Genomic DNA, 26158 nt, shown 5'->3' with positions numbered 1-26158 from the left:
CTAAATTCAACACAAACAAACAGTCAGAGCTACATTTACTGATCACATTTTTAGTGTAAAAATGGTTAAATATTTTACATCATGTAACACTTACACTCAAAGTAGGGTGCCACAATACAGGTTGCCGAATATTTAGTGACAAGATGAACAACGATGTGAAAGTTTCAAATATTGCCATAGTGAACTAGCCGTTTTTAAAAAAATAATAAAAAACGCAATACGCCTTTCCCATAGTATATATTTTGATGAAGAATTTGGCGAATGCACTTTCAATGAAAAGCATCATTGATTTTCATTTTCGTAAAGATCGTTAGCTTATTTTCTAACTGAAATGGAAATGTCAGCTGGAAGAAATAATAAAACAAACGTGAACTTTCTTACGTGTTAGTAAGGCAGAAAAGTTTATAGAATGAAAATTGAACATATTTGTCTTTCTAAGAATCATGCCTAAACGATGAATTCAGTTCTTGATTCTCACTACAAAGTGGCGTTTTGCTGTACCTACTAAATCAACATGACTGGGCGCTCTTTTTCGTGTTATTTCTCACAAATGGCTTCATTTAGTCTCAGTAATTTGTTATGTCCATGCAATACGAATCCTCTAATCAGCACGAAGTACGGATGTTAAATGAAGGCACAAGAAGAGAATTCCTTTAAGTACATAATCAGCTTACAAGCTACATACAGATTAAACACAATAATAGATTTTCGACAAAAAGAATATTAAATATGCAAACAAAGGTAAAGATAATAAAGCATTTCGTTGAATCTAACAAGATCTTGAAAAGTCTCTGGAATGATCTGAATAACATTTAGAAATTTTATGTCAGATAATATTTGTTATATCCTAGAAAGTTGTAGATTTTGGCCTTTAATATAACTACAACACGTCTAAGAATGAAAGAGAGTGTGTGTACATATTTATTTATAAGCTTGTAGGGTTAATGTTTACATCTATGGGACAAATGAGAACAACTAATCCTCAAATTAGAACTTTTACTAATTTGAAAGTCATTCAGCATGGAAAATTTTGAAATGATAAAATAATGTGATTTACGCAAACTTTGCAAGGGTTAATTGCCAAACTGAAATAAAGAAATAGATTACCAACGAAAACTTAGAAGATAAAATGTATGTGAAAAGTTTAAACTTTAGAGAAAAACTGAATGTTTTGTATCTAAGATCAAACTTTCTATTCAACTTCTTGGAAATAATCTATAGGTTATACTTTTTGTTCAATGTTTAGGCAAACTAATCCTAGAGGATCCAAAGTTACACGATTACTCACCGTGAAATGTTTGACACTTATCACTGAACAATAAAGGTCTAAAGATCTATTAAAATAATTATTCTGCTTTTCACACACATACATACATATTATAACAAACCACGAATGAAAGCAATTGAGGATATGTTATAATATGTCACTCACACTACTGTATTTACAAACAGTTAATAAGAATTAATAATACAACATTATTTAGTTGATTATTAATTTTAACTCATTATATATCTAGATGTATTATTATTTATTTTCATCATATATATTATCATTCACAAGAAATGATGAACCAGCAAGCTATTTGTTTTTATATGGAAAAGGTCTAAAACACTTCACCCATCCAGCCTATCAGAGCTTTGGCACAGACCAAGGAAAAGTTAATACTAGTTTTAAATTCTTAGGTTAGTGAATTCATTTTGATCACCTTTACTATTACGTCTATTAGCATTACTCAAAAAAGACCTACACTGTATTTAGTTGCCAACTAGACAGAAAGGAACAGTTGGTAATCAATAATACGTATATAAAATTCCATAATTTTAGATTTCAGTAAATGTACATGTATATATATACACCTATTTAGTGAGCAGGAAGTTCTGTTACATTATTTCAAAATTCTGTGCACTGAAGAAGCCTATGTAATGTAACTTTCAATGTTCTACAGTACATCAGTCTGATTTCACATTAAATTAAGCACGAATACTCTTTATTCTATGTTCTATGTTTTGTTTCACTGTGCCATGTGGTTTGTTTATATATCTTTAAAGATACTTGGAAACAACAGCAAAGAAAGTGTGGTTATTTGTTGTGATTCCACGCTGGCACCATTCTTGTGCAAAAACTAGAAAAGTAGCCTCCATACACAATGAAATCGAACAGGTTTCCTTTAGGAATTGTGGACAAACAAACAAACATTTTATGTAAATTAATACTGATAACCTATGGCGAAGATTAAAATAGCAGATCATCCGCAGTTTCACAGAATACTTGACAGCTGTCATGAACGATTTTGCAATTTTATCTTACTGACATAAAAGCGTAAATCTTAAATGAGACGAATAGTCAAAGTGCTGTTGTAGTAATATTTAAACATACAAACTCCCTTGAGCTTGCGATATAAATTTAATTAAGACTTTATCATGTTCAGAGAGGAAAGAAAAGTATGTATTTATATTACTAAACAAAACTAAAAAAGTACTTTCTTAAAAAGTAGTTTTATTGATTATCATTTCTTAGGTAGTTTTTATTTTGGACAGAATAATTACAAACACTGTTTTAGTGTGATATGTCCATAACTACATTAAATATCAGTCTAGAGAAAGCAAGTTTAGAAGAGAAAATAATATTGTTCTTAGAACTCTGGGCTTAGGCGTTCATGACTTAAACAACCAAGATATACTTATCACTGTATCATAAAACCCGCTTTCACTCAAATTCATTCACGTTTTGTAAGTTTTATTCCTTCAATTTTTAAGAAAATATGATTAAATCTTTGCCATACAGATCGTTTCAAATATCAGAAAATTAAAGCTTTTTGAAGCAGAAGTTTAGAACAATAAAAAAATACCTTTTCCATTATAGTTTCTAAATAGAAACCCCAGTAAAGAAAGAAACTTTTCGAAAATGGAAGTAAATGTAGGAATGGCTAATATCAATCCTTCAAAACAATGCAAATAAGATAGTGGGGATAGCATTTGCATCATCCCTACGTAATAGCACAGTCAGACAGTGTAGTAGAATGTTAACAGACAAAAATAGGATAAATTAAACCCAGTTGTGATTGAATAGTTATACATATATTGCTATATTTTAATTCTTGCCTGTGTTATTATATATGGATGATGCAAGTGCCATCCCTACTATCTTGTTTGCATTGTGAAACCGCTATTTTGTATCTCCACACGGACCCAACAAGCCTTCATGCCAAATTTAATGAAGATCTATCAGCAGGGGGCCAATGTAGTGGTAAAAAAAAGCAAAACTCCCATAAAACCGCAAAACACAAAATGCAAAACTAAAAATTTGTATGTATCTCCCCATGGACCCAACAAACCTTCATGCCAAATTTGGTGAAGATTCATCCACACCCTGCGAAGTAGTTACAACAGACAGTACTATTATATTTATATAAATTTAATTTGTATTGAATTGTATTTTATTATGTTTATTGTATTGTATATATATATAGTAACACACTGTCTCATTTTAAAAAATAAGATGGTTTAAAATAATCAAATAACAAATGAAAATATAATCTAACAATATTATTATAGCCTAGCAGGTCGCGGAATTTAGACCCTTCACCGAACGTACTCATCCTTTCAGTCGTGGGGACGTTCTAATGTGAAGATATGTTCCATTAACGTAGCCCAAGAGTTAGCGGTGGATAATGTTGGCTGACTGTCTTCTCTCTAGTCTATTATTTCAGAATTTTGGACGGCTAGAGCAGATACTTCTCGAGTAGTGTGGCGAGAAATTCAGAAAACAGTAAGAAACAATACACCAATACAATCGAAATAACAGATCACCATCATTGCTCAAGAAATGTTTCTAACTCAAATTGTATGAGTAAATTATATTTTGAAGTGTATTATTAAAATATATTTTCAAACAAAATGAAAATAAATCAGTTTGTTCATTTGTTTGGAATTTCGCGCAAAGTTAAACGAGGGCTATCTGCGCTAGCCGTCCCTAATTTAGCAGTGGGAATTTAGCAGTCATCACCACTCTTTCACTAGTGAGATTAACCGTCACATTATGATGCCCCCACGGCTGAATGGGCGAGCATGTTTGGTGGGACGGGGATTCGCACCCGCGAGCCGCAGCTTACGAGTCGAGCGCCCTAACCACCTGGCCATGCCCCCCCAAGCAGAATCTAGGTTATAAGGGCACTTTAAAGACAAACAAAATTCACTGAATACCTCACTAGTTGTATATGAGTTCCCGTATCCGATGTTCAATCAGATATTTTGTTACAATCACCAGACGACACTGTAACCGAATAAAATAACACGGTGACCCTAAAGTATAAAACAGCAGTAGTAATACCAATAACTGTCTGCAAGAATGTGATGTTGTGCTTATCTTCAGTTTTTTCTGTGTCATTTTCCACTGCTGAAAGAATTCCACCTTCGAGTGCTGTCTTTTCTTGCTACTAAACACGGTGACCCTAAAGTATAAAACAGCAGTAGTAATACCAATAATTGTCTGCAAGAATGTGGTGTTGTGCTTATCTTCAGTTTTTTCTGTGTCATTTTCCACTGCTGAAAGAATTCCACCTTCGAGTGCTGTCTTTTCTTGGCCACTAAACTAAGAAACCGGTTCTTAAACAGGAGATGAACGCACTACCATTACGTTTTCAATTGTGGAAACGTAAATAAAAGAACAGGACATGGACTTCAATCTTTGAATGTGAGGTAGACTAATAGGCTCGAAGGTACAAGGTTTGAGCCCGAAATATGCTACTGAACACGCTCCACACTTTCCGTTGTGCGTGCGTTATAAAAATGAGAGTCAATCACACTATTTGGTTGAGAATACTCGTGTTGGTGGCGGGTTCTGCTAACTTGTTGTCTTCTTTCTGGTTAGCAATTCTAAATTATGGACAGTTATGCTGAGTCTTAGGGCCTTTGAACTCACCGTTTTATCCATATGTCGCATTACTTGCTATTCTGCCTAAAAATATCAAAACACCATAGAAACCAACTTTGAAAAGAAAGAAAGAGAGAAACGAATTATTTCGTGTTGTTTTTCTACCGTTTTTATCATTTAAAACGCATTATTTTACGTGCTTTGCAAATTTATTCACCCAGACTTCTGGAAAAGGAAGCACTGGTTAAAGTAGAGAAGACTGTGAAACAGAATGACAGCGTAATCATTGACATTCCACATATTTAGACAATGCTTCTTTCTTCTTAAAATTTATCTTATTTGTCAAAATCTAAAAAATGCTTGTCGCTTCTAATAACTGAGTTGCTAAGACATAACAACGGTGTCGTTGAACGTGGAATGTGACAGTGCCGTGTAGCCTGAGGTGTAAAATACGAAAAGTTTACCTTTTTTGTTTGTTATTCATGAAACGTTCAGAAGGCTAGTGACGTTTCATACCTGAACCGAAATTTCAGAGAAGCTTCGACTTATTTGTTTTGTTTTAGCATCAAGCGCTTTGTCCAACGCGAGGATTGAACCTAGAATTTTAGCTACAGCTTAATGTTATATTCGATTGGAGAAAACCTTATTCGTTTGGGCTGTGTCGTCCGCAGAATGGTTTACTAGTTAAGAAAGCACACTTTAGATAAGTATATAGTTTTTAATAAGGTAACAAAAGAACACAAAACTCTCGTTATAAGTAGAAAGTAGGTAGTTTAATTATTCATTAAACATTTGAAAAACTTGCTTTTTATAAGTTCCTTTTATCTTTACCAAGACTGTCAGGATGCGATTACTAAATAGTATTTCAAATATATTTATCCACTTACTTCAAAATGGATTTTTTAATCGATCAGCTTACATTTACGGTACTATATCATATTTGTCGGATTCCGACGAATTACTCTTCTAAACCATAAAGGCTATATATTTGTTTCTTATAGTATAAGAAATAAATAAATTCGTACATAAACCATTCTAGAAAACGCACAAGTGGATCTGCTTGATGCAACTCATGCTGCTTGGGATGTCGCTTCCTTTAGCTACTGCATTTTCATTGAAGTATGGTATAGGATGCATTACAGATTTCCAAGCGCTTTTATCTCTCTCTGAAGTATTGGATCAATAAGGTACGTTGCTACAGGTACTCTATATCTACTCTTGTAGAATCGGGACTAATAGAACCAAAGTTTATTTTATTTTTTGAATGAAATTAATTTTGATAATGCATCTGTTAGATTTTGGTTAGAGCTAATTTCATAGTTTATTAAACCTAATACATAACAAACTTTTCGTTGTTCTTTACTTTTTATCATTTATAAGTAGTGTTGTACATCAGCATTTATTGATTGTTTGTTTTAGAATTTTTGCGCAAAACTACACAAAGGGGATGTCTGTGCATAGGTGTTCCTAATTTTCAACTGATAAACTAGATAGAAAGTAACTAGTCAACAGCACTCACCGCCAACTCTTGAGCTACTCTTGCGATAACCGTTTCTAATTTTGAGCTGATAGACTAGAGAGAAGGCAACTAGTCAACAACACTCACCGCCAACTCTTGGGCTGCTTTTGCGATAACCGTTTCTAATTTTGAGCTGATAGACTAAAGGGAAGGCAACTATTCAACAGCACTCACCGCCAACTCTTGAGCTACTCTAATCGAATAACAGGATTTTTACCGTCGATATTACAGTTATAATAGTAGCAGGCGTATTCACTTTCAGTTGCCACTATTGACGGACTCTGGTGTCAGATCTTACACAGTCAAACAATGAAACAGTATTTAATAACGATGTTCCTAGTCTAAAACAGTTACTTGACACAGAGTATGACCAGTCTATCTTACATGAGCAAATAACTGAAGTGTTCTACTAACTGTGTATAGGGTTTAAATAAAGTGACTAGTCAATGTATCATTAGGCAATGTAATGCACAAATAGTATGAATAATATCAAAACGAGAATTTATGTAGGTAACATTCATTTTGAAAAATACATTAAAAATATATATAAAAGTACTGAATAACGTGCACTATTTACACACCCAGACAAACATTAAAGTATAAATATCAATTAAAATTCAAAATTTCTTCTATTTTATCAGCTGATTTAAGGAAGAAAGAACAATTTTGAACAGACCTCTGAACATTACATCTACAACAATACTTGGAACTAACAATTAGTGTCTAACGTCTACAACAATGCTTGAAACTAACAATTAGTGTCTAACGTCTATAACAATACTTGAAACTAACAATTAGTGTCTAACGTCTACAACAATACTTGAACTAACAATTAGTGTCTAACGTCTACAACAATACTTGGAACTAACAATTAGTGTCTAACGTCTACAACAATACTTGAAACTAACAACTAATTTCTAGCATCTACAACAATACTTGAAGCTAACAACTAATGTCTAACATCTACAACAATACTTGAAACTAACAACTAGTGTCTAATGTCTACAACAATACTTGAAACTAACAACTAGTGTCTAATGTCTATAACAATACTTGAAGCTAACAACTAATGTCTAACATCTACAACAATACTTAAACCTAACAACTAATATCTAGCGTCTACAACAATACTTGAAGCTAACAACTAATGTCTAACATCTATAACAATACTTGAAGCTAACAACTAGTGTCTAACGTCTACAACAATACTTGAAACTAACAACTAATGTCTAACATCTATAACAATACTTGAAGCTAACAACTAGTGTCTAACGTCTACAACAATACTTGAAACTAACAACTATTGTCTGTGTGTTCTGTAAGAAAAAAATGTGGTTTCCAACTTCTTGTGACAAACTGATTAAAGAGGTTTGTTAAGTGCTACAGGTGTCAAATAGGAGATTTTAATTTACTGGTTACTACAATACCTGCTAGAATTTTAATAACTTTAATTATATTATGCGAAATATATTACCAAAGCTATCATATGGTAGCCAACAATTACCTAGAAAAGCGCTTATCTCACGTACAAATAGGAAAGCATAATTTCAGTTGTGCTGGAAGTGTAAAGTGTAGACAATCAACGACTGGAAATTTGTGATGTGACTTGATGAGTCAAATTTCACCTTTATTATGCATTAAGAGCATGGTAACAATATGGACAAAAAAAAAAACTTTTCGTGACTGGGATTGGGTTTTTTGATTTTTTTAGAGAGCCGAATAACTTGAAAGTCATGTTCAGTCGTTTCTTTTTCACAATTGTGTTTCCACTTTGACGATAAATCAACAATCAACTCTCCTAGAATATTCCGAATGAAATTGGAAGAACAAGAAGTGATTGTAATCATCTTCATTGACCGGCACAATTAGTGGATGTCAATCCGATGGAATTTCTTTGGAAAGAACTTGAACGTTGTATTCTCCTACCGGTCTCTGTAAACCAGTTGTAGAGTACATTATTCCTTACGTTGTTTTTATTTTAAAGATGGCACGTAGTGTGCCTCCTCGTAACATTATGTAACTATTCTAAATATTTTTTTTAAATGGAAAATTAAGTTTAATCTCAAACTGGGAGTCTTTATTCCAATATTGTATTCCATAGGCTAATGCGGCCGATGATAAGATCGACAGAAGCTTACGATTTTCAGTAAAAAGAATAAAGCTTTTTTTACTGTGTTATCGTGCACAGAACGAGCATATTTAGCCCAAAGATACTGAGCTCATGTCCAGCAGGAGCATCTTTTTCAATGTTTCCATCTGAGTGGGTGTTCAAAGACAGGGTTTATCAACATTGTCAGTCGAACACAAGCTCGTCCGTCAACTATTAGAAAACACTGAGACCCACGAACCATTTTGAACTATGGTAAAAGAAGGTTGAAAAGGTTTATAAATTGTAGCAGAATCAGACTGTGCCAAATTATATACTTTTTCGGTTGTGTTAGGGTTCGACAATCTCCAACTTCACCATGCGAATAGAATTACACAAACTGGTATGTGGCAACTAACAACCAATCCGAAAATTGACTTTCGTAAATAAAAAGAGGAGAGCACTGCTTCAATCGTGTTTATCACGCACATGGTAGACGAAGAATAACTGCAAGCGTGCTATTAAGTTTGCTGGGTCGCGTTTCACCACTTTTACAGCAAAGTAAAAATATGGATAAACCCATGTTAGGTACGTGAACAGGCTGAATAGTTGAAGGTGACGTAATGAGTAATAGTTTTTTTAGAAGGACATCTAATATGCAGAATGCATTTGAACGTGTCCAGTCCACATTCTACATTTCCGCTCTGGTTGACAAGGGTTATTCTAAGATAATACTGTAGCAAGCAGTTCTTGACTATTTGAAACTAGTTAACAAGCATGATGGTGACTTCAAATTTTTTTGGGGGAGGGAGGTAGAGGTAGTGGAATTACTGGCTCTCAGTCATATTAAGTATTTTTATGAGGAAGTTGAACTTTACAATCGTTGCAATAATTCTCTCACAACTTCAATGAATCAAATGTAAAACTAATTTATCTATAATGTACAACAATTGGACAAAACACTTATTGACATCTTCTAGGTGTGGGTCCTCATAAGTCCATTTTAAATACGTGTTTACAAAATCATCATTGTCTGTAATCAATTAATCACAAAATTACAAAATGGATATATTACTGCTGAGCCACCGGGAAGGTCTTTTCAGATATTCACGACTGTTTTAGTTTAAGTTTAATGCAAGTGTTATAATTTAGATAGTTTATATACCGCGAGTGTTAAATCTAGTTACTTTTAGAAGCAATAGTTTACAGTAAGTTTCTTTAAGTAACTGTTTACGAATCATACGTTGTGTAGTTCAATAGTTATGAATTGGTTATTGTTATATTGTTGGGTCAGATTACTAGGATCTTCTGAGTATTTCTCAATGTTTTAATTGAGTATTATTGCATCATAATATCTAGTAGTGTGTGGAGCATTCTATACCTCTGTCGGGGGATAAATATGCATCGAAAATGAAGTTCGATATAGATAGATCAAGACTGCGTAATTGTGAGTTTAGTCATATAGAGAATATAGTGATTGTTTTTAAAGTGAAATTATCATAGACTGTATTGTAATAGCAGAGCAGGAAGAATAATTCGTCTTGTCTAATGGCGTTCTAAAGTAATTGAACCAGCCTGTTTGAACTTTGACGAAAAAGAGACAATTATTTAAAACTTTGGATACAACTGTGATAATCAACAGTGTAACGAAAAATTGTATATATGTTTGACTTGTTTTAATATATTATTTTAAAACAACTGGACTGTGTGTTGTTTGTTTATTGTTTAATTTTATCGCCAACAAGTGACAGACATCTACTGCAAAGAAACCAGACCATAGATAAAACCTGACAACGGCGAACCAGCTAGGATATACAGTGGCAAAAGGTATTAGAAATAGACGTGAACAATCTGCAAATAGGTCTATATGTGCACAGCTGTAGTGGGATCAGGACCAGCAGACCCAAGCTGCCTAAATTTGATGAACAAAAAGATGACATGGATACCTTCATGGAGAGATATGAAAGATTTGCCCCAAGTCAGAATTGGGACGAAGGTGACTGAGCAGTCTGTCTCATCTCCCTTCTCACAGGAAAAGGCCTACAAGTATATGTGGGCATGAAGTCAGAAGATGTCTGGACTATGACAAGGTAAATGTGGCGTTGCTGAAACGCCATGAACTGACCAAGGAAGGTTTTGCCGGAAATTCAGAGAAGTCAAACGTGACACTGGAGAAACTCTTTTTGGCTCTCCTATGGTGATATAGCCAAGTGTGAAAACAGTTATGAAGGACTAGCAGATCTACTAATACATGAACAGTACATGATCACATGCTTTACTGACATGTCACTGTTCCTAAAGGCGAGAGCACCAAAAGACGTGGACGAGAAGATAAAGCTGGCAGAACAGTATATGGAAGCCCATGGAGGGAGTATAACTGGCAAGTCCAAGAATAACCAGTTAAAGTCGAAACCAGGGTTGGGTGACCAGAAGCAGGATGTCACCAAAGGTTACAAAAGGTTAAATGACAAAAGGGAGAAGAGATGCTATGCTTGTTATAAAATGAGGCATATTGCAAGTTAGTGCAATTCTGTCACCAACAAGCAACAGCAGAAATCTCAACATAAAGTAGCTGGAGCACATAGAAAGATGGTGCTGGCAAGAAACGAGAATAGAATGACTGTCCCCATGGATGCTGCTGCCAGAAGAAACAGAACGAAGACAACTCGTCAGATTCACCATAAAGAACAGTGCATAATTGGTGGGCAATTCAAGTTAGCAGACAGGTCAAAAGTGCCAGTGGTGATCAGAGCATGTGACAAACATCGTGAGGTTCCAACAAAACACAACATGCCAGTAGGTGAAAGCTATGTTGGAAAAAAGACAGTGAAAGTTCTACAAGACACTGGGTGCTGCAATGCAGCAGTGAGAACCAGTCTAGTATTTGATAACCAGATGATGGGCAAGGTACATTTGTGTGTCCTGATTAATGGGACAGTGAGAATGTTTCCCATAGCAAGAATATAGGTGAACACCTCATACTACATGGGACACCCTCGTGACTATGTGTATGAAAGCAGCCATCTACGACTTGCAATATACTAGGTAATAGAAGTTTGGAGTAACCAGACAGAAAGGAGACTGATGAGACATCTGCAGTCACCACAAGAACTCTAGAGAATAAAAACAAACAAGACATCAAGCCTATCCAAGTCTCAAAAGGTGATGTCCCGAATGTAGGTCTATGGGAACTGAAGGAAGCACAGAAGAAAGACCCTTCACTGCAGAAACTTTGGCACAGTGCCTGGGAGAAAGTCGAGCACAGGGCCAAGAGAAAAGGGACTTACAGGAAAGAGGACCAGAAGGGAGTTCTGTACCAGATCTATCAAGGCAGTTCTACTGAGGAAGTTAAAAGACCATACTACAAACAGAATACCAAACTCAAGTGATGAAGTTAGCTCATGAATAAATTGTGGGAGGGCACTTAGGAACATAGAAATGGCAGACAGAATCTACAACAACTTCCATTGCCCGGGGGGCATCGAAGATGTGACCAGATTCTGCAGGTTATGTGACATTTGCCAAATGAAAGTACCCAGAGGTTAGGTAGTTGAGGTGTCACTGAGTGAGATACCTCTCATAGAAGAGCTATTCAGCAGTATAGCTGTGGACTTGATTGGACCACTAGCACCTGTTTTTGACAAGGGCAACTGGTATGTGCTGACAGTGGTCGACTATGAGACACATTACCCAGAAGCCATAGCATTGTCAAAGATAGAGATGAAGAGTGTAGTAGAACCCGTCCTGGAAGTGTTTTGGAGAGTAGGTTTTCCAAAATAAGTCTTGAGTAACAAAGGGACTCAGTTTATCTCAGAACTGATGCAAGATGTGTGCAGACTCATCAGCACTAGGTAACTCTTTACCACTCCATAAACTCCAGTTGTAATGGACTTTGTGAGAGAGTTGATGGAGTCTTAAAGAACATGCTGAAGAATATGTGACCAGAGAAACCATGTGACTATGGCAGGTAACTGCTGGCAGTATTATTTGCTTACTGAGTGTCCCACAAGAAGTCTATGATTTTCACCCTTCGAGTTACTGTACAGAAGAACAGTATGAGGTCTGATACAGATATTGAAATAACTTTGGACAGAAGGAGAAGAGTCAGAAGTGAGGAATACACACCCGTACATGTTAGACCTCAGGAGGAGGGGATCTGTCAACTCAGTCGAGAAAGTTTGTATGCAGTTCAGGGCAGTCAGAAGAATTTCTATGACAAGAAAGCTTGAACAGAAGGTCTTGGTTCTGCTACACATAAACAACATCAAACTCACCCTGCAATGCAAAGGACCTTTTGAAGTGCTGGAAGTGGTAATCAGAATGGATGATAAGATGAAAGATCTATCATGCCAATCTGTTTAAGAGGTAATTCGAGAGGGAAGAAGATATAATGGGTGCAGCTATTGAGGCAGAGATGAACATTGCAGATGTGGTTGTCATAGATGTAGAACCAAAAAACAGTGACTGTCATAGAAGATAAAGACCTACTAGACCTAAGACCACTGGGTGGAAATGAGATGTACAAAGACATCAATATCAGTGAAGAACTGATTGGCAAGTAGAAGAAAAAAGCTATAAGATATGCTGTGCCACTATGTAGATGTTTTCACAGACAGACTTCTTCAACACAACATCGAGACCATGACCAAGGATCCAGTCAAGATCAAGCCCTACCAGATGCCCTATGCGAGGAGAGACCTGATCAAGGAAGACGTCGAGGTAATGTTAGAAGCAGGAATCATTGAGACTTTAATATCAACCTACTGTTCACAAGTAGTAATTGTGAAGAAGAGAAATGGCTCAAACTGCTTCTGCATAAATTTCTGGAAGCTGAACCTTGTGACAAAGTTCGATTCCGAACCTATGAGCAACCCAGAGGCTATCATAGCGAAACTAGATGGGGCCAAATTCTTTATAAAGGTTATAGGCAGATCCAGATGTAGGCAGAATCTAAAGAGAAGACAGCCTTTGTGACATCAAATGGATGCTACCAGTTCAAGAGGATGCCATTTGGGGTTGTCAACTCAGCAGCAATATTCAACCACCTAATGAGGAAAATGTTGCATAAAATCCCAACATCGATCATTATATGGACGACATTTTGACCCACACAGCCAGATGGGAAGACCACCTGAAGAAACTCAGAGAGCTATTTGGGCGACTGACAGCAGCAGGTCTGATCATCAGACCAACTAAGAGTTACATTAGTTATTCTGTGCTAGAATTTTGGACACAAGGTAGGAGACCGACAGATAGCCATAGAAGAAGAGAAGCTAAGCTGCCTGCAAGATGCAGCAGCTCTGATGACCAAGCAGCAAGTCAGATATTTCCTGGGGTTAGTGAGATACTATAGGAAGTTCATCTCAAACAATGCTGAAGTCGTTGCCCCACTGACTAACCTAACCAAGAAAGCCTAACCCAAAGGTACTGCAAGTATTTAACTTAACTTTAACTTATTATGGTGTGCTGAAAACAAAATGTTTATGTTTAGCTCCACCTCACCCCCTGGTATTCAGCGACTTAGCTTGTAGGTTTATAATGTTAACAATCGGGTTTCTATACCCTCACAGCTTTGGACGTAAATACAAATAAACAAAAACATTTATGTTTTACCAGATGGATAAAATTGTGTTTTTTCTAATAAATATTTTTGTCAGAAAAAAATTAATCAATATTTTAGTTGGTTATAGTCATATTCATCCTGTTACATCCACCCTTGAGGTTTGATATTGTGTTTGTTTATTTAGTTTGTACTAATGGACATGTTGTGTACACGTTGCTTTGGATAAATCTATATTTACTACTCATTAAAAAAAAGAGCTCGTCCTTCAAGTTTATTGTCGTTTATTTTATCTAGATGCTTACTTTTCTTGATTCCAAGTTAGACGTTAATATTAACTGTCCACTCCAGCAGCCACATACATAATGTCCGATGTCATTAGTGTTTGTTTGCTGTCAAGTACAAAGCTGCTCGATCGACTATTTGTGCTTTATATACTGCAAAGATCGAGCCCCCGAACTTTAGCGTTTACAGCCACGAGGGTCTATTTTAAAGTCTGAAAACCTCATATTTTAGTGATTTTAGATTTACAGTTTAATAAAATATATATAAAACATAATATCAACTTTGGAATTTAACGTTATTTATTTATTTCAAGTTCAAATCTTAACTTTAATATCATTTTCACCTTTTAAGAATTTAAGATCTCGAACTTAATTTCATGTATTTTTGTTTAAAGACCCAGATTTTGACCGTAATATCAAATGACGATGTTAATGATCCTTGTAGATCTGATATAACTTATCATCAAATGTTTTTAGTGAATTCACATCTAAATATTGCTATAATACATGTTCTTTAAAAATCACAGACATCAGCCTCAATATCACTCATCTTTCTTCGGGGAAAGAGAGGCGTGTCCTAGTGGCTAATGTACCAAATTGTCCAATCAAGGGTCGATGGCTCGCATCGATAGTTACCGTCATGATTGCGATATAATTGTGACGTTCATATCACGCTCCTTGAATAGAATAGCTCAAGAGTTGGTGGTAGGTACTGATGACTAAATATGTTCCCCCTAGTCCAGGAAAATTAGGGATAGCTAGTGCAAGTAGCGTTTGTGTAGCTTTGCGCGAATATCCGAAACAAACAAACCTTCGTGGGTAGAAACCTGAACCTCAATATCACACATCCGTTTTAACGATTACAGATCAGAATTTTAATATAACATATCCTACTTTGTAAATATGTACCTGGATCTTAGTATCATATATAATTTATTATGTTTGGAGTTAAACTTTATCATCATCATACACACTTCTTAGCGAGTACAGACTTGATGGGTTTCTAGTTTTTCCAGACCGGTCATCGGCCTAATATAACACAGGATAGGCAACACAAACAGCTGCCTAGGGAGCCAGTTAAGCTCTGATAACACATTATCTTACCCGGTACGAACCCAGACTTTAGTCAGATATTATTGCAATGAGTGTAAGTTTGGTAATTAATGCCAAACGAGTGCCGACTTAGACACAGCAAAAAACACCTCAAAATTATATTCATTTACCCCTATCAACAAATCCAGAACACTTAATTTATCCATTTTCTTCCTACTATAGAACTGAATTATATTTCCTAGCTTTCTTAACTATGAGTTCATCTTATCCTGATATTTATGTTTGTTGGTAAGACACAAAAACACTCTCTGAGTCCGGACTTACATTTTACTCTCATCCCAAGAAACAACTGATTAACTTTTGCAGTTACCTGTTTTTAACGAATTTATCGTTCCAGGTTGAATTAATTCCTAGTTGACATTAATCTGATTCTTCCAGTTACCTTTATTTATCAAGACCGCTCTGGCACATTAGACGTTGCAAATGCATTCCACAAAACCATTTTTTTGTTGTTGTTGATAATCTGTATTTAAAGTAAAAGGCAGAAGAACCTTGAAAAGCAAACACCGTAAAGGCGGAGTGAAAAATAATCGCCATATCATAAACAAAGTGCTTGTGTAAATAAAGATAATTTGTTTATTTGTCTTTAAACACAAACCTACATAATGGGCTATTTGTGCTGTGCCCACTAGGTGCATCTAAGTTCGATTCTTATTTATATGAGCCTTCAAACTAGCCGATGAGCCACTAGGGACAAAATATATCAGGTAAATATTTATTGATGTATTTTTAAATTTCGTTTTGCAAGTTAATGTTAGGCTAATTTCTACAAGACTTGTGAATGAATACAAATGAACAAAAGAAAAAAAACCAAACAATGTTTCATATCTGCATATCGGATAAAAGCATCTTTTTCATATGATATTGACTTAATGACAAATTAGACCATGATATATTTTGAGATATAAAACATTTGGAGTACGATAGTATATATATCTTTTAATTCAGTTAGTATTTGTTTTGGTACTGAATTTATAATTTTTCAGATGAGCTTTTATGAACCACATGAAGATGAGTAAATAATAAAAACATGTGGGCTTAATTTCTCCATGTGGCTTTACTTTAAAAGATAATCGAACTTTACAAAAACATATTTTTATAACAAAAGAGTAAGTTTATTTTTCAATAACACTAAGCAAGATCAGTATGCAACAACGGTTTTCAGCCTTTAGAATACGAAGTTATTTTTAGAATAGTATTAAAATAAATAATATTGTATCTTGCGAAGATAAAATAAAAACAGTTTGGTGAAACTCTGTGAATGATGCACAGATGCTTTGACGAAGTCTGTTTTGTTTGGCGAAACTCACATGAAGCTTATTTTTTAACGGACTTTTTATTTGTTGTCTCTGCAAGGTATAGATCCAGTCATCAGTGAAGAGATGCGCGCAAACAGTTATTTCCTGTAGGAGAAGCCTGGGGAATATTTTGTGGGTCAGTTTGTAATTTTTAGGGTTTGTTAAGTTAAAGAACAAAAGCTATAGTCACGATATATTTGTTATATATATACAGCAGCATTACATTTAAAAAACGACACAACATCTATTTTCACCTTTTCTTTGTATTTTATGTGCAACATTAGTGAACTATATATTTAATTCACAGTAATGTTAAACTACATTAAGTATTGATTACGCTAGAGGAATATTGTTCTATCGTTAGTTGAAATAAAGCCATGGAGATGATCATTAGAGTAGGGTTTACTAAGTGAACGTGGAATACAATGTGTACATTAGAACAGGTCGTAATTTCCCTGAAAGGGGGCCGAAGGTCGCCAGGAGGGGATCACCTGTTTTAACCACTCGCGTCACAATACAATAATGTGTTGTCAGTCAGTCAGCCAGTCAGTGGGCACTAAAATGACATCACATAAGTGATACTTAATGTTGCAATTTGTACTGTCGTGACGTCAGTAAAACGTGCGCATACCATGAATTACAAGAAACATTATGAACTCTGTAAGCTACAACATAACATGACATATGAACTTCAAAAACAAGAAACACAAATATTTTCCCCCTTAATTTTGGTTTTATTTACTCTTGAAACAGAACGATTTCGAGGAGCCTGCGGAAGTACATCTAGTATAATTTAAGTGAAAAGATGCGCTGATATTATAGCGCGTTAAATGAGCTGTTGAAACCATTCCACCCTGTTTATGGAATTATCATTCTTTCTCTCTCTCTCCTTTTTCTATTAAGGCTGTTTTTATCACTTATTTTATTATATTATTTCTATCCATTTTACAAGGGAACGCATGTTTTTAGATCCTAAGTATTTTACCATGCTCGATGTTACGTTTCTATTCATTTATTTATTCAAGCTATCAAATTCTTCAAACCAATACTTTTCGATCATATGAAAATCATACGAGTCTTACTATGAACAGAAACGTAATACAATCTTCCAAAAGGGACTAGGAAAATGTATTACACCAGATGAACAAGGAGTATTGGTATCTTCAATGCTTTTCCCATTTATATATTTTATCGCCTACATAAGAAACTGTATATTAAAGAAACGCTGTACTTCTTTGCGAAGAGCTTACTATAAAAACAGGTAATTTTACGCTATAGAGATAAAAATAAAATAAAATAAACCAGCTACAGTGTAATAATAACTACTAAAATATCGTTAACAATGAGGGTACACAGCTGACGCATCTTAATCATTATACGTGATACGGTTTAACATTATCTTTAATTCGCTATGCTCATTACTACTTACATAGTTTATTTCTTATGCTTCTGCGGACTTACAACGCTAGAATCCGGGTTTCGATACCCGTGGTGGGCAGAGCACAGATAGCCCTTGTGTAGCTTTGAGCATAATTAAAAACAAAAACAGTTTTTAATAAATTACATTTTTTTTTCACAGTACTTAAAAAGTTTTCTTTCTACTTACTTCATCCTTTGTTTTCCAAACTTTTGTTTTTAATCATCAGTTCACTCCTTATTTTCTGATAATGCTACATTTTTCACTGTTATCATTTTTTCAAGTATTCGTCTCTTGAGTTTTGGTAATAGAGAAGAGTAATAAACGTTTATTAAAGCAAAATGCTATAATAATAACGCATCAGTATTAAGTATTATTGATGTTGTTCTCCCCCTTTTTTTCCCAATTGAAGATATCACAAGTATGGAGAAAGTATATTCAATACAGGAGAGATTTACGAAATAACAAATATATACAATTTTTTTTTTTGCTCACGAACCAAACATTTAGTGTCATTTTTCTATAAGATGATATACTTCGTAATAGTCATTTATTGACCTACTGTGATCTCTCGCTCATCACCATGTGAAGTGACGATACGTTATTTTTCCGTGAAGTACTAGGCTATAGCTATATTCTTTCTATCTTTCCAGAATCTCGTTAATTTCTAGAATCCACCAGGATTTCATGACTTTCGGACTTGCTTTCACAAAGAATTCCATTTTTCAGACGTTCCCACTATAGTGTATTAATTCCAATTAATAGAGATCAGTTTTATCACACAGCCCTTTTCGTCTCCCATTAGTGTTGTTCGTGGGCTTTACCTTTTTTCATTCCACATCTACTGCTAATGGTTCAAAGTGTCTTTTCTGTACACTAAATGCTCACGGACTTTAGTAAATGTCATTACATGAACTGGCTCAGGAAGAAATGCTAAAACTACGAACATGTAATGTTGAAAACATCTTTCAAAGGTTACAAAGGTGATTGGTATTTTTGTAAGAACCCTTCCAAAATGATTAAACGTAAGACTATAAAACAGTTTTATGATGTCCTAATTTCATCACCAAAAGTAACAGTCCATATAAAATGTGTTTTACGGTACAAATTTGTATTACATGTTCAGTAAAGCTTATCGCACTGTAATTGCTAGAAAATCTCTCTCTCTCTTGAAAAGCATATATTAACAAAGTGCTACATATTAAGTATTTTTATGTCATCCACATATATTAACTTTTTTAAAGCATTTGAAAAACAAGGACATCAAGGCTGCTTTATTGTATAAAATCAAAAAAAAATTCTATTTTTTTTATCCATGCAGCCGTACCACTGCAGAATCAATGTAACAAACCAGGTATAGGATAACAAAACGTAGTCTTGAATTACAATGTAAAAGTAGATATTGGTTTAATGCTCAGGTTCACTTGTCTTCTGCGTATAAAACTATAAATCAATGCTCAGTTTCTCAACGAGGATTGTCTGAAAACTATATAACATTTCACAAAGAACGTGGAACTTTTCAACAAAACAATCAAAGTTTTTTCTTTGAGGGAGGGTGAATATTGTACAACACTCTTTGAGATATATTCAGAATAAAAAGGTTGATTTTTCTTTGTCTGTTAATCTTGTGGGTTTCATCGTTATCTTCTAGCTACAGCTCTTCTTTGTTTTCTTACATTTATTTAAATAAGTAATTAAAAACTCATAGAAATTAGTAAGCAAAAGCTGCTTATGGGGGTTAAAAGATGTTACTACAAAATATACTCAAATAAGAGCAGTAATTATTGGGACGACATTTGAGTTAATATCATGCATTAATGGTACATAAATGAAGCCAAAGGGAAACAGACTGTTCCATATTATGTTTGAGCTGATCTTGTAACATGTATATTTCATACATTCCAATCATACCATTAGAAATTCTTTCCCCAATTTCACTTCCTCGGAAGAAAATTTGAAAATACATTATTAGAAATGATTATTTACAGATCCTTATTTCCGACTACAAGTTAATATATAATTAACCCTCATCAAACTTTGACGTCGCTTCATCTTGAAAAGAGTTGGCAACGTCTGCTCCACCATACCAGATAACATCGAATTTTTGGCTTCATCAAAGGTTCTAGACATAAGACCTCTAGTGGTTCTCTTTTTAATATTAACTTAAATAAATAAGTATTTGGTATTTTCAATCTAAACTGCACTTTATGCAGCAAATAGGCGAAACGGCTAGTTCAGAGATGTTAAGATTCACGCATAGCCATCTCTAATATAGAACTGCTGACGAGAGGGTAGACAGTCAGTCAGCATCAAAACCGCCGACACAGAAATCCTTAACCAATTAAAAGTATTGATTGTCGTATTATAATAGCGCCCCCACACCTGAAAGTGAGGAGCATGTTCGCGGGCTTAAGGTGCCTCAAGCCTTGTATCTTCCCTTCTGCATCCAAGGGCTTAAGTATCTCGAATCTTGGATCATCCGATCTGCATTCCGTCATGCTAACCACGAGGCCACATTTGGCCTAAATAAATAAAAAAGAAATTTGAGATAGAGCACAAAGTAAACCACTATATAGCGCTTATATGTATGTAAGTAAGTTATATTCCAATCTTTCATTAATATTATTTCATTGGTTAGAGTGTTCAATATACATATGTATTAAATGTTTATTATTGTTATGTATTTTTATGATTATATAATATTATAAAGATTATTTTACATTGTTAGCTTAGTATATAGAAATTTAGATCTAACCCGTGTCTCTGGTCAAACGTCTTGAGATATTATTATTGAGATACGGCTGAAAACAATGATGGTACACAACTGATGAAACAATGCATACTAATCTTTATAAGCAAAAAAATTATATTAGATTAGCTACATTCATGACTGAGCTGGTTTTTAGTTTTAGGGATATATATATACAGATAGCTTGCTTTGATCAGAAGGTAATGTTTATTTGTTTTCAAAAACTTCATATTTTATTCACCACGTTTCTTCCACAAAAATGTAGTTTATTTCTAACATAAAAATGTATAACGTTTCTTTTCCGCTATTAGAAAAAAAACAAAATGCCCCAAGGAAATAAGGACTTTCAGTTTTCCATCTGTCAATATGTATGTTAATCTGATGGATGATGTATCTCATCAATGCACATATAACATACATGTATTGTAATCTGATGGATGATGCATCCCATCAATATGGATGTTATATGTGCGTATGTTAATCTGACGGATGATGCATCCCATCAATATGGATGTTATATGTGCGTATGTTAATCTGACGGATGGTGTATCTCCATCAATATGTATATTATATGTGCGTATGTTAATCTGATGGATGGTGTATCCCCATCAATATGTATGTTATATGTGCGTATGTTAATCTGACGGATGGTGTATCCCCATCAATATGTATGTTATATGTGCGTATGTTAATCTGACGGATGGTGTATTCCCATCACTATATGGGCCATCGTTCAACTGCAGTTAGCTCTCTTACTAAGATGTTTAGCATTCCTTATTATAATTTACATCCTATATTATTTGTCTGTCTTATATATACCACGTTTTTCGGTTTAGGCCTAGTTATTAGGAGATATTTCATGAATTCGATGTTACATGAAGTATTCCATTATTTTCAGAATATGATAATCATTTAGATAACATCTACTTATGCGTGATATATTTTCATCTTATACAGCGTGGTTAAATAATTATTAAACCCCTAGAATTTAAATGTTGCTGAAACAAACACACACCAAACTCCAAACTTTCTATGAAGTCTAATAAATCACTCAAAATAACAGGAAATATACGAGAATGTTCAGCTTATTTCTGGAACAAAACAAAAATTCCATTTTTGCTGAAAACAGTTTTTCTATGAATGTATCGTGACATCTTCTTAATATACGTTTATAGCTCTTAATATAATGGCAGGGATAGAAGATAAAATGCATGATTATGAATGTTATCATTTCAACCATCATATTTTTCTTTTTACGTTAGACTAGACAAGTTTTCGTGATTCTGAGTTATCAGAATTTTTATTATTATCATTATTTATCGAACTTCACCCTCAAAGACCTTACTCCTTATCAGTTACCAGGAGTGAACTGAGGAGAAAAATCCAAGGAAGTTTTCTCTCCATGTTATTGGTAGTTAAATAATATTTTCCACGTGGGAAAACCTGATGATTTTTCTCTAGTCTTTGAAAAGTACCTAAAACAACAGCGTTTTTATATTTTATCAAAAGCTAAAAAGGTACACTGAAACATCTGCAGATAGTTACTTAAATTATGACCTAAAGCTTCTGAGTAACAAAACAAAACGTGAAAGAGAAAATCTTGTATCTAATATAAGTAGCGGAAAAACAAATAAAGATATTTTGCGTTGTAAATTACTCTTCATCATTGGAAAGTGGAGTAATTAATCATTAATCTATAAAACAAAATTATCATGGGTAACAAATCATTTCTTGATCAGTTATTCTTACCATTAAGTGAAATACAATGCGAAAATATGTGTACATAAAGATAATTACAGAAGTAGAAAACAAAACAAAAAACATTTCACTCAAGGCTTACGATGCAAAACTTCTGGGTTCGATACGTACAATGGACACAGCGTAAATAGTCTAAGGTTCAACTTTGTGCACAAAGCAAACAAAACAAATTTTTATCTAAAGTGAAATGTCAAAATGACCTAGTAAATATAAATTATATATTTTGATCTAAAGATTCACTATTTTTTTACCGAAGAATTGAAACTATCAGAATGGCCAATACAGAAATGCAATATCAGTTAAAACACATTTGTAAATTAAATGTATGTGTTTCTATTAACTGCACACGTAAGTGAAGTTACATTTCTTGCTTAACACTTATTGCAAGTTTGCTTCAAGTAGTAAAACACTGAATGATAACTTACAATAGTATTTAGAAGGGACACGCGTGTAACACAAAATGATAACTTACAGTAATATTGAGTGGGGACACATATGTAACACCAAATGAGACTTACATCAAACACAGAGCAGCAATTTATACTTCATGTCAATGGCTGTTATTTACTCTTTTATACTTGGTCTATATGGACGTAAACATATCAGTAAAATGTTTCTTAAAGTTAAAGAAAGATTATAATTGTTGGTCTTCAAACACATTAATTTTCCACACCTACCTTGAGAAGAGTTGCTATACTCTGAAGACATGAACTGGGTAACAAGTGTACTTTTCCCAACACCTACGTCACCTAACATTAGAATTTTATACGGAGAAGCCCAACTGGAAGAGCCGGAGGTGCCCGTAGAAGCACACGACTGGCAATTAAGGCTAGTGGTGGAGGCAACGCTTAGGTTGCTGCGAGACCGATGTTTCAGCAGATCTCCACGATTAATCACATTACCCTTTGAAGTAATCGTGAAGTTTCTCAGCCTGTATGTGTCGTCTTCTTGGTGATCTAAAGGTGAGAAATTAGGACTAAGGCTTCGCTCTCTGGTTCCAGCGAGAAATCTCTGTCTCCGACGCTCTCGAAATTGATGGAAACTGTCCGTTGGCATTGTGGCTCCACGACGGCGAAACCCATTCTCTTCCTCTGTTTGAGGCTGTGTGTTACGGAAAGACAGAGACCTATCGTGGCGTGAGGCGAACTGAAAAGAGTGGTCATTCAGGACATTTGAGTCCACTGCCTTTCTTGGTAAAGTTTCAGGTGATGTGGGAAAATCTTCAGGAATGTCGTCTTCATGAAAGTGAATGTGATAGTCTGTTCTGTACGAAGCAGTAGCATCAGGGTTAGTTAACAATCCCATGTTGTTTGCCCTTGCATCGTGATTGGGAGCTACACTTCGGAGAATGGAAGTCTCATGGCTGGTCGGACTATTGGAGGAGAGGGATTTTTCTGGGGCCAGAACTGGAAATAATAATAAAGCTTCTGGAGAACTAGCTGGAATAGAAGCTGAACGTTTCCGTCCAAATATTTTAGGATCCTTTCTAGCTTGTGAAGTTCCAGGTTTATTCATTGCTAATTTTTAGTTGAAATTAGACAAGGAATATCTTAACTTCTATGCAAAGTCCGTATACAACTTCGGTTACTTGCGGGTGTGTCTGTCCTGAAAAGCTGGCAGAAGTAGGATGGGATAAAATTTAGCTTTTCTTAGCTCTATCTTGTCGTCCTCCACATCCAACGGCGTATACGTTAACTACTCACACTTATTTATTTAAAGCTGTCATTACTTCAAGAGTTGAAGCTTTTAGCAGCAATTTTGCCTCATTCGTTCCAATTGGAAATGTAAAAAAATTTGCTTTCGGTGTGAAAGTAAAAGCTAAATATTTTAATAAGAAATTCTTGTTAAAATCATCTCTTACTTGTTCAACAAAGAGCTTTAAGCGTCAGGAAATTTAATCAATTTTATGTTTAGTAGAGGTTAAATTAGAAACTGATTATTCTGAAAATATAAAAATAAGGGATTTTTTTTATTTTTGACTGAAATTCTATAGATGCTTTTAAACCTACAACGCGCAAATAAACAGACTTCCTATCCTGAAAAGCGGCAGTCGGTATGTGTCACCGCTCCCAGTGTTCCCGCCAGAAACATAGAATGCGCAGTCTCAGAATGTATTGATGGTCGTTGAGTGAGAAAACCTTTCGATGGACAGGTCGGCAGTTGTTTGCAAGCCGTAACCAGTAAAATTCATGCAAACACTTCTTTAAAAAAAAGCTAGGTGGTGCTTACATAGTTTTTGTAACTTTTAAAACATTAGCCATATTTCTTTCGCTTTTGCTCGTTTACATATTGTGTAAATCTCACAACCCGACCAACACTCATGAATTATTACCTACTCTCGATTTGAATATTAGTAAACTTGGCTGACTTGGATGTTTTTTTTGTTGTTTTTTCAGAAGTCACCTTACGCTCCACACTTCTCTACACCTTGGCATTACTAATAAGCAAATATTAAACTCTAAGGAAATTTCAACAAAGCTCATGATCTGCCGTCTTAATAATAATGAACACAAATTTTGTTAAAATACAACAAACAAGAAATTTTCTACTGCAACGTTAGAACCTAACATTTAGACAAGTGGTTTTATTGTTTAGATAAGATATCGCTTCCGGCACCGAGAATAACAATACAGATTAGGCAACAAATGTACGATAAGATGGAAAATTCAATTTAAAATAACTGGCTTTATCCATTATTTATTGACGTCTTTACATTTGGATTTTATAAACGTTTTCCTTTAATTACTTATGTCTGTAGAGTTGACTTTCCATTTACTGAAACCTGAGTAGTGAAGTCGTTGAAATAACTTATTCCTCGTACAATTTGGACTTCATATTGGAGAAAGGAAGCGGCGTCATTCATTGTCGAAATTATATCGAAATATAAATCAATATAATGTTGCTTTACACTCCTGGGAGTGGATAAAGAAATCCACCTTAAACATCGCTAAAGACGTTCGTGATGTTAAGATCTGTAAATTCTAACTAACCCTTTTTTTTTTATAGTTTGCAAGTAAACTGTGTAGCTTTCTTATATATATATATAATACTCTTGGGAACGAAGAAAATTCAGAAATGGAAAGAATTCAGTGCCAGAAGTCTTAATTTCATTGTTTTATATATATGGGTTGAAACCTGGGATTATTTTCATTCTCGAAATATATTTACGATAAATCTAATTTAATTCCTTGTGTACCTACGCTAGATTGAAAAGTTGATTTTTCTTGCTATGTTTCGCATACCTACGTATAATATAAAAATAGAGTATGATAAGTACTCTTTACTTACATTAGTTTTAATAAATACTATTTACCTATATTAGTTTTAATAAATACTATTTACTTATATCAGTTTTAAAGCTTTAGGCGGTTTTATTGCACCATTTCTTCTTTCAACAAAATGGCGTAGCGCATGACGTCATTAGACTTACTATATGTTTGAAAACTGTCTTTCAGGCTAACGGTTACTTGGGTCATACGTAATGGCGTGGTAAATAGCTAT

General features: G+C 34.6%; 1 protein-coding gene across 1 annotated transcript in view; it reads right to left on the bottom strand.

Annotated features, from left to right (window-relative positions):
• The window catches only part of LOC106462260 (GTP-binding protein GEM-like), a 41389-nt gene extending 16696 nt beyond the window's left edge, over positions 1-24693 (bottom strand). The window contains exon 1 of the mRNA XM_013922160.2: positions 23335-24693. Within this exon, the coding sequence (XP_013777614.1) occupies positions 23335-24172 (838 nt within the window). The 5' untranslated portion in view covers positions 24173-24693. The remainder of the gene's footprint in view (positions 1-23334) is intronic.
• Positions 24694-26158: the final 1465 nt, after the last annotated feature.

Source organism: Limulus polyphemus, unplaced genomic scaffold (genome assembly GCF_000517525.1).
Source record: "Limulus polyphemus unplaced genomic scaffold, Limulus_polyphemus-2.1.2 Scaffold1128, whole genome shotgun sequence".
Classification (NCBI taxonomy): Eukaryota; Metazoa; Arthropoda; class Merostomata; order Xiphosura; family Limulidae; genus Limulus; species Limulus polyphemus.
This window is presented reverse-complemented; position numbering and strand designations above follow the sequence as displayed.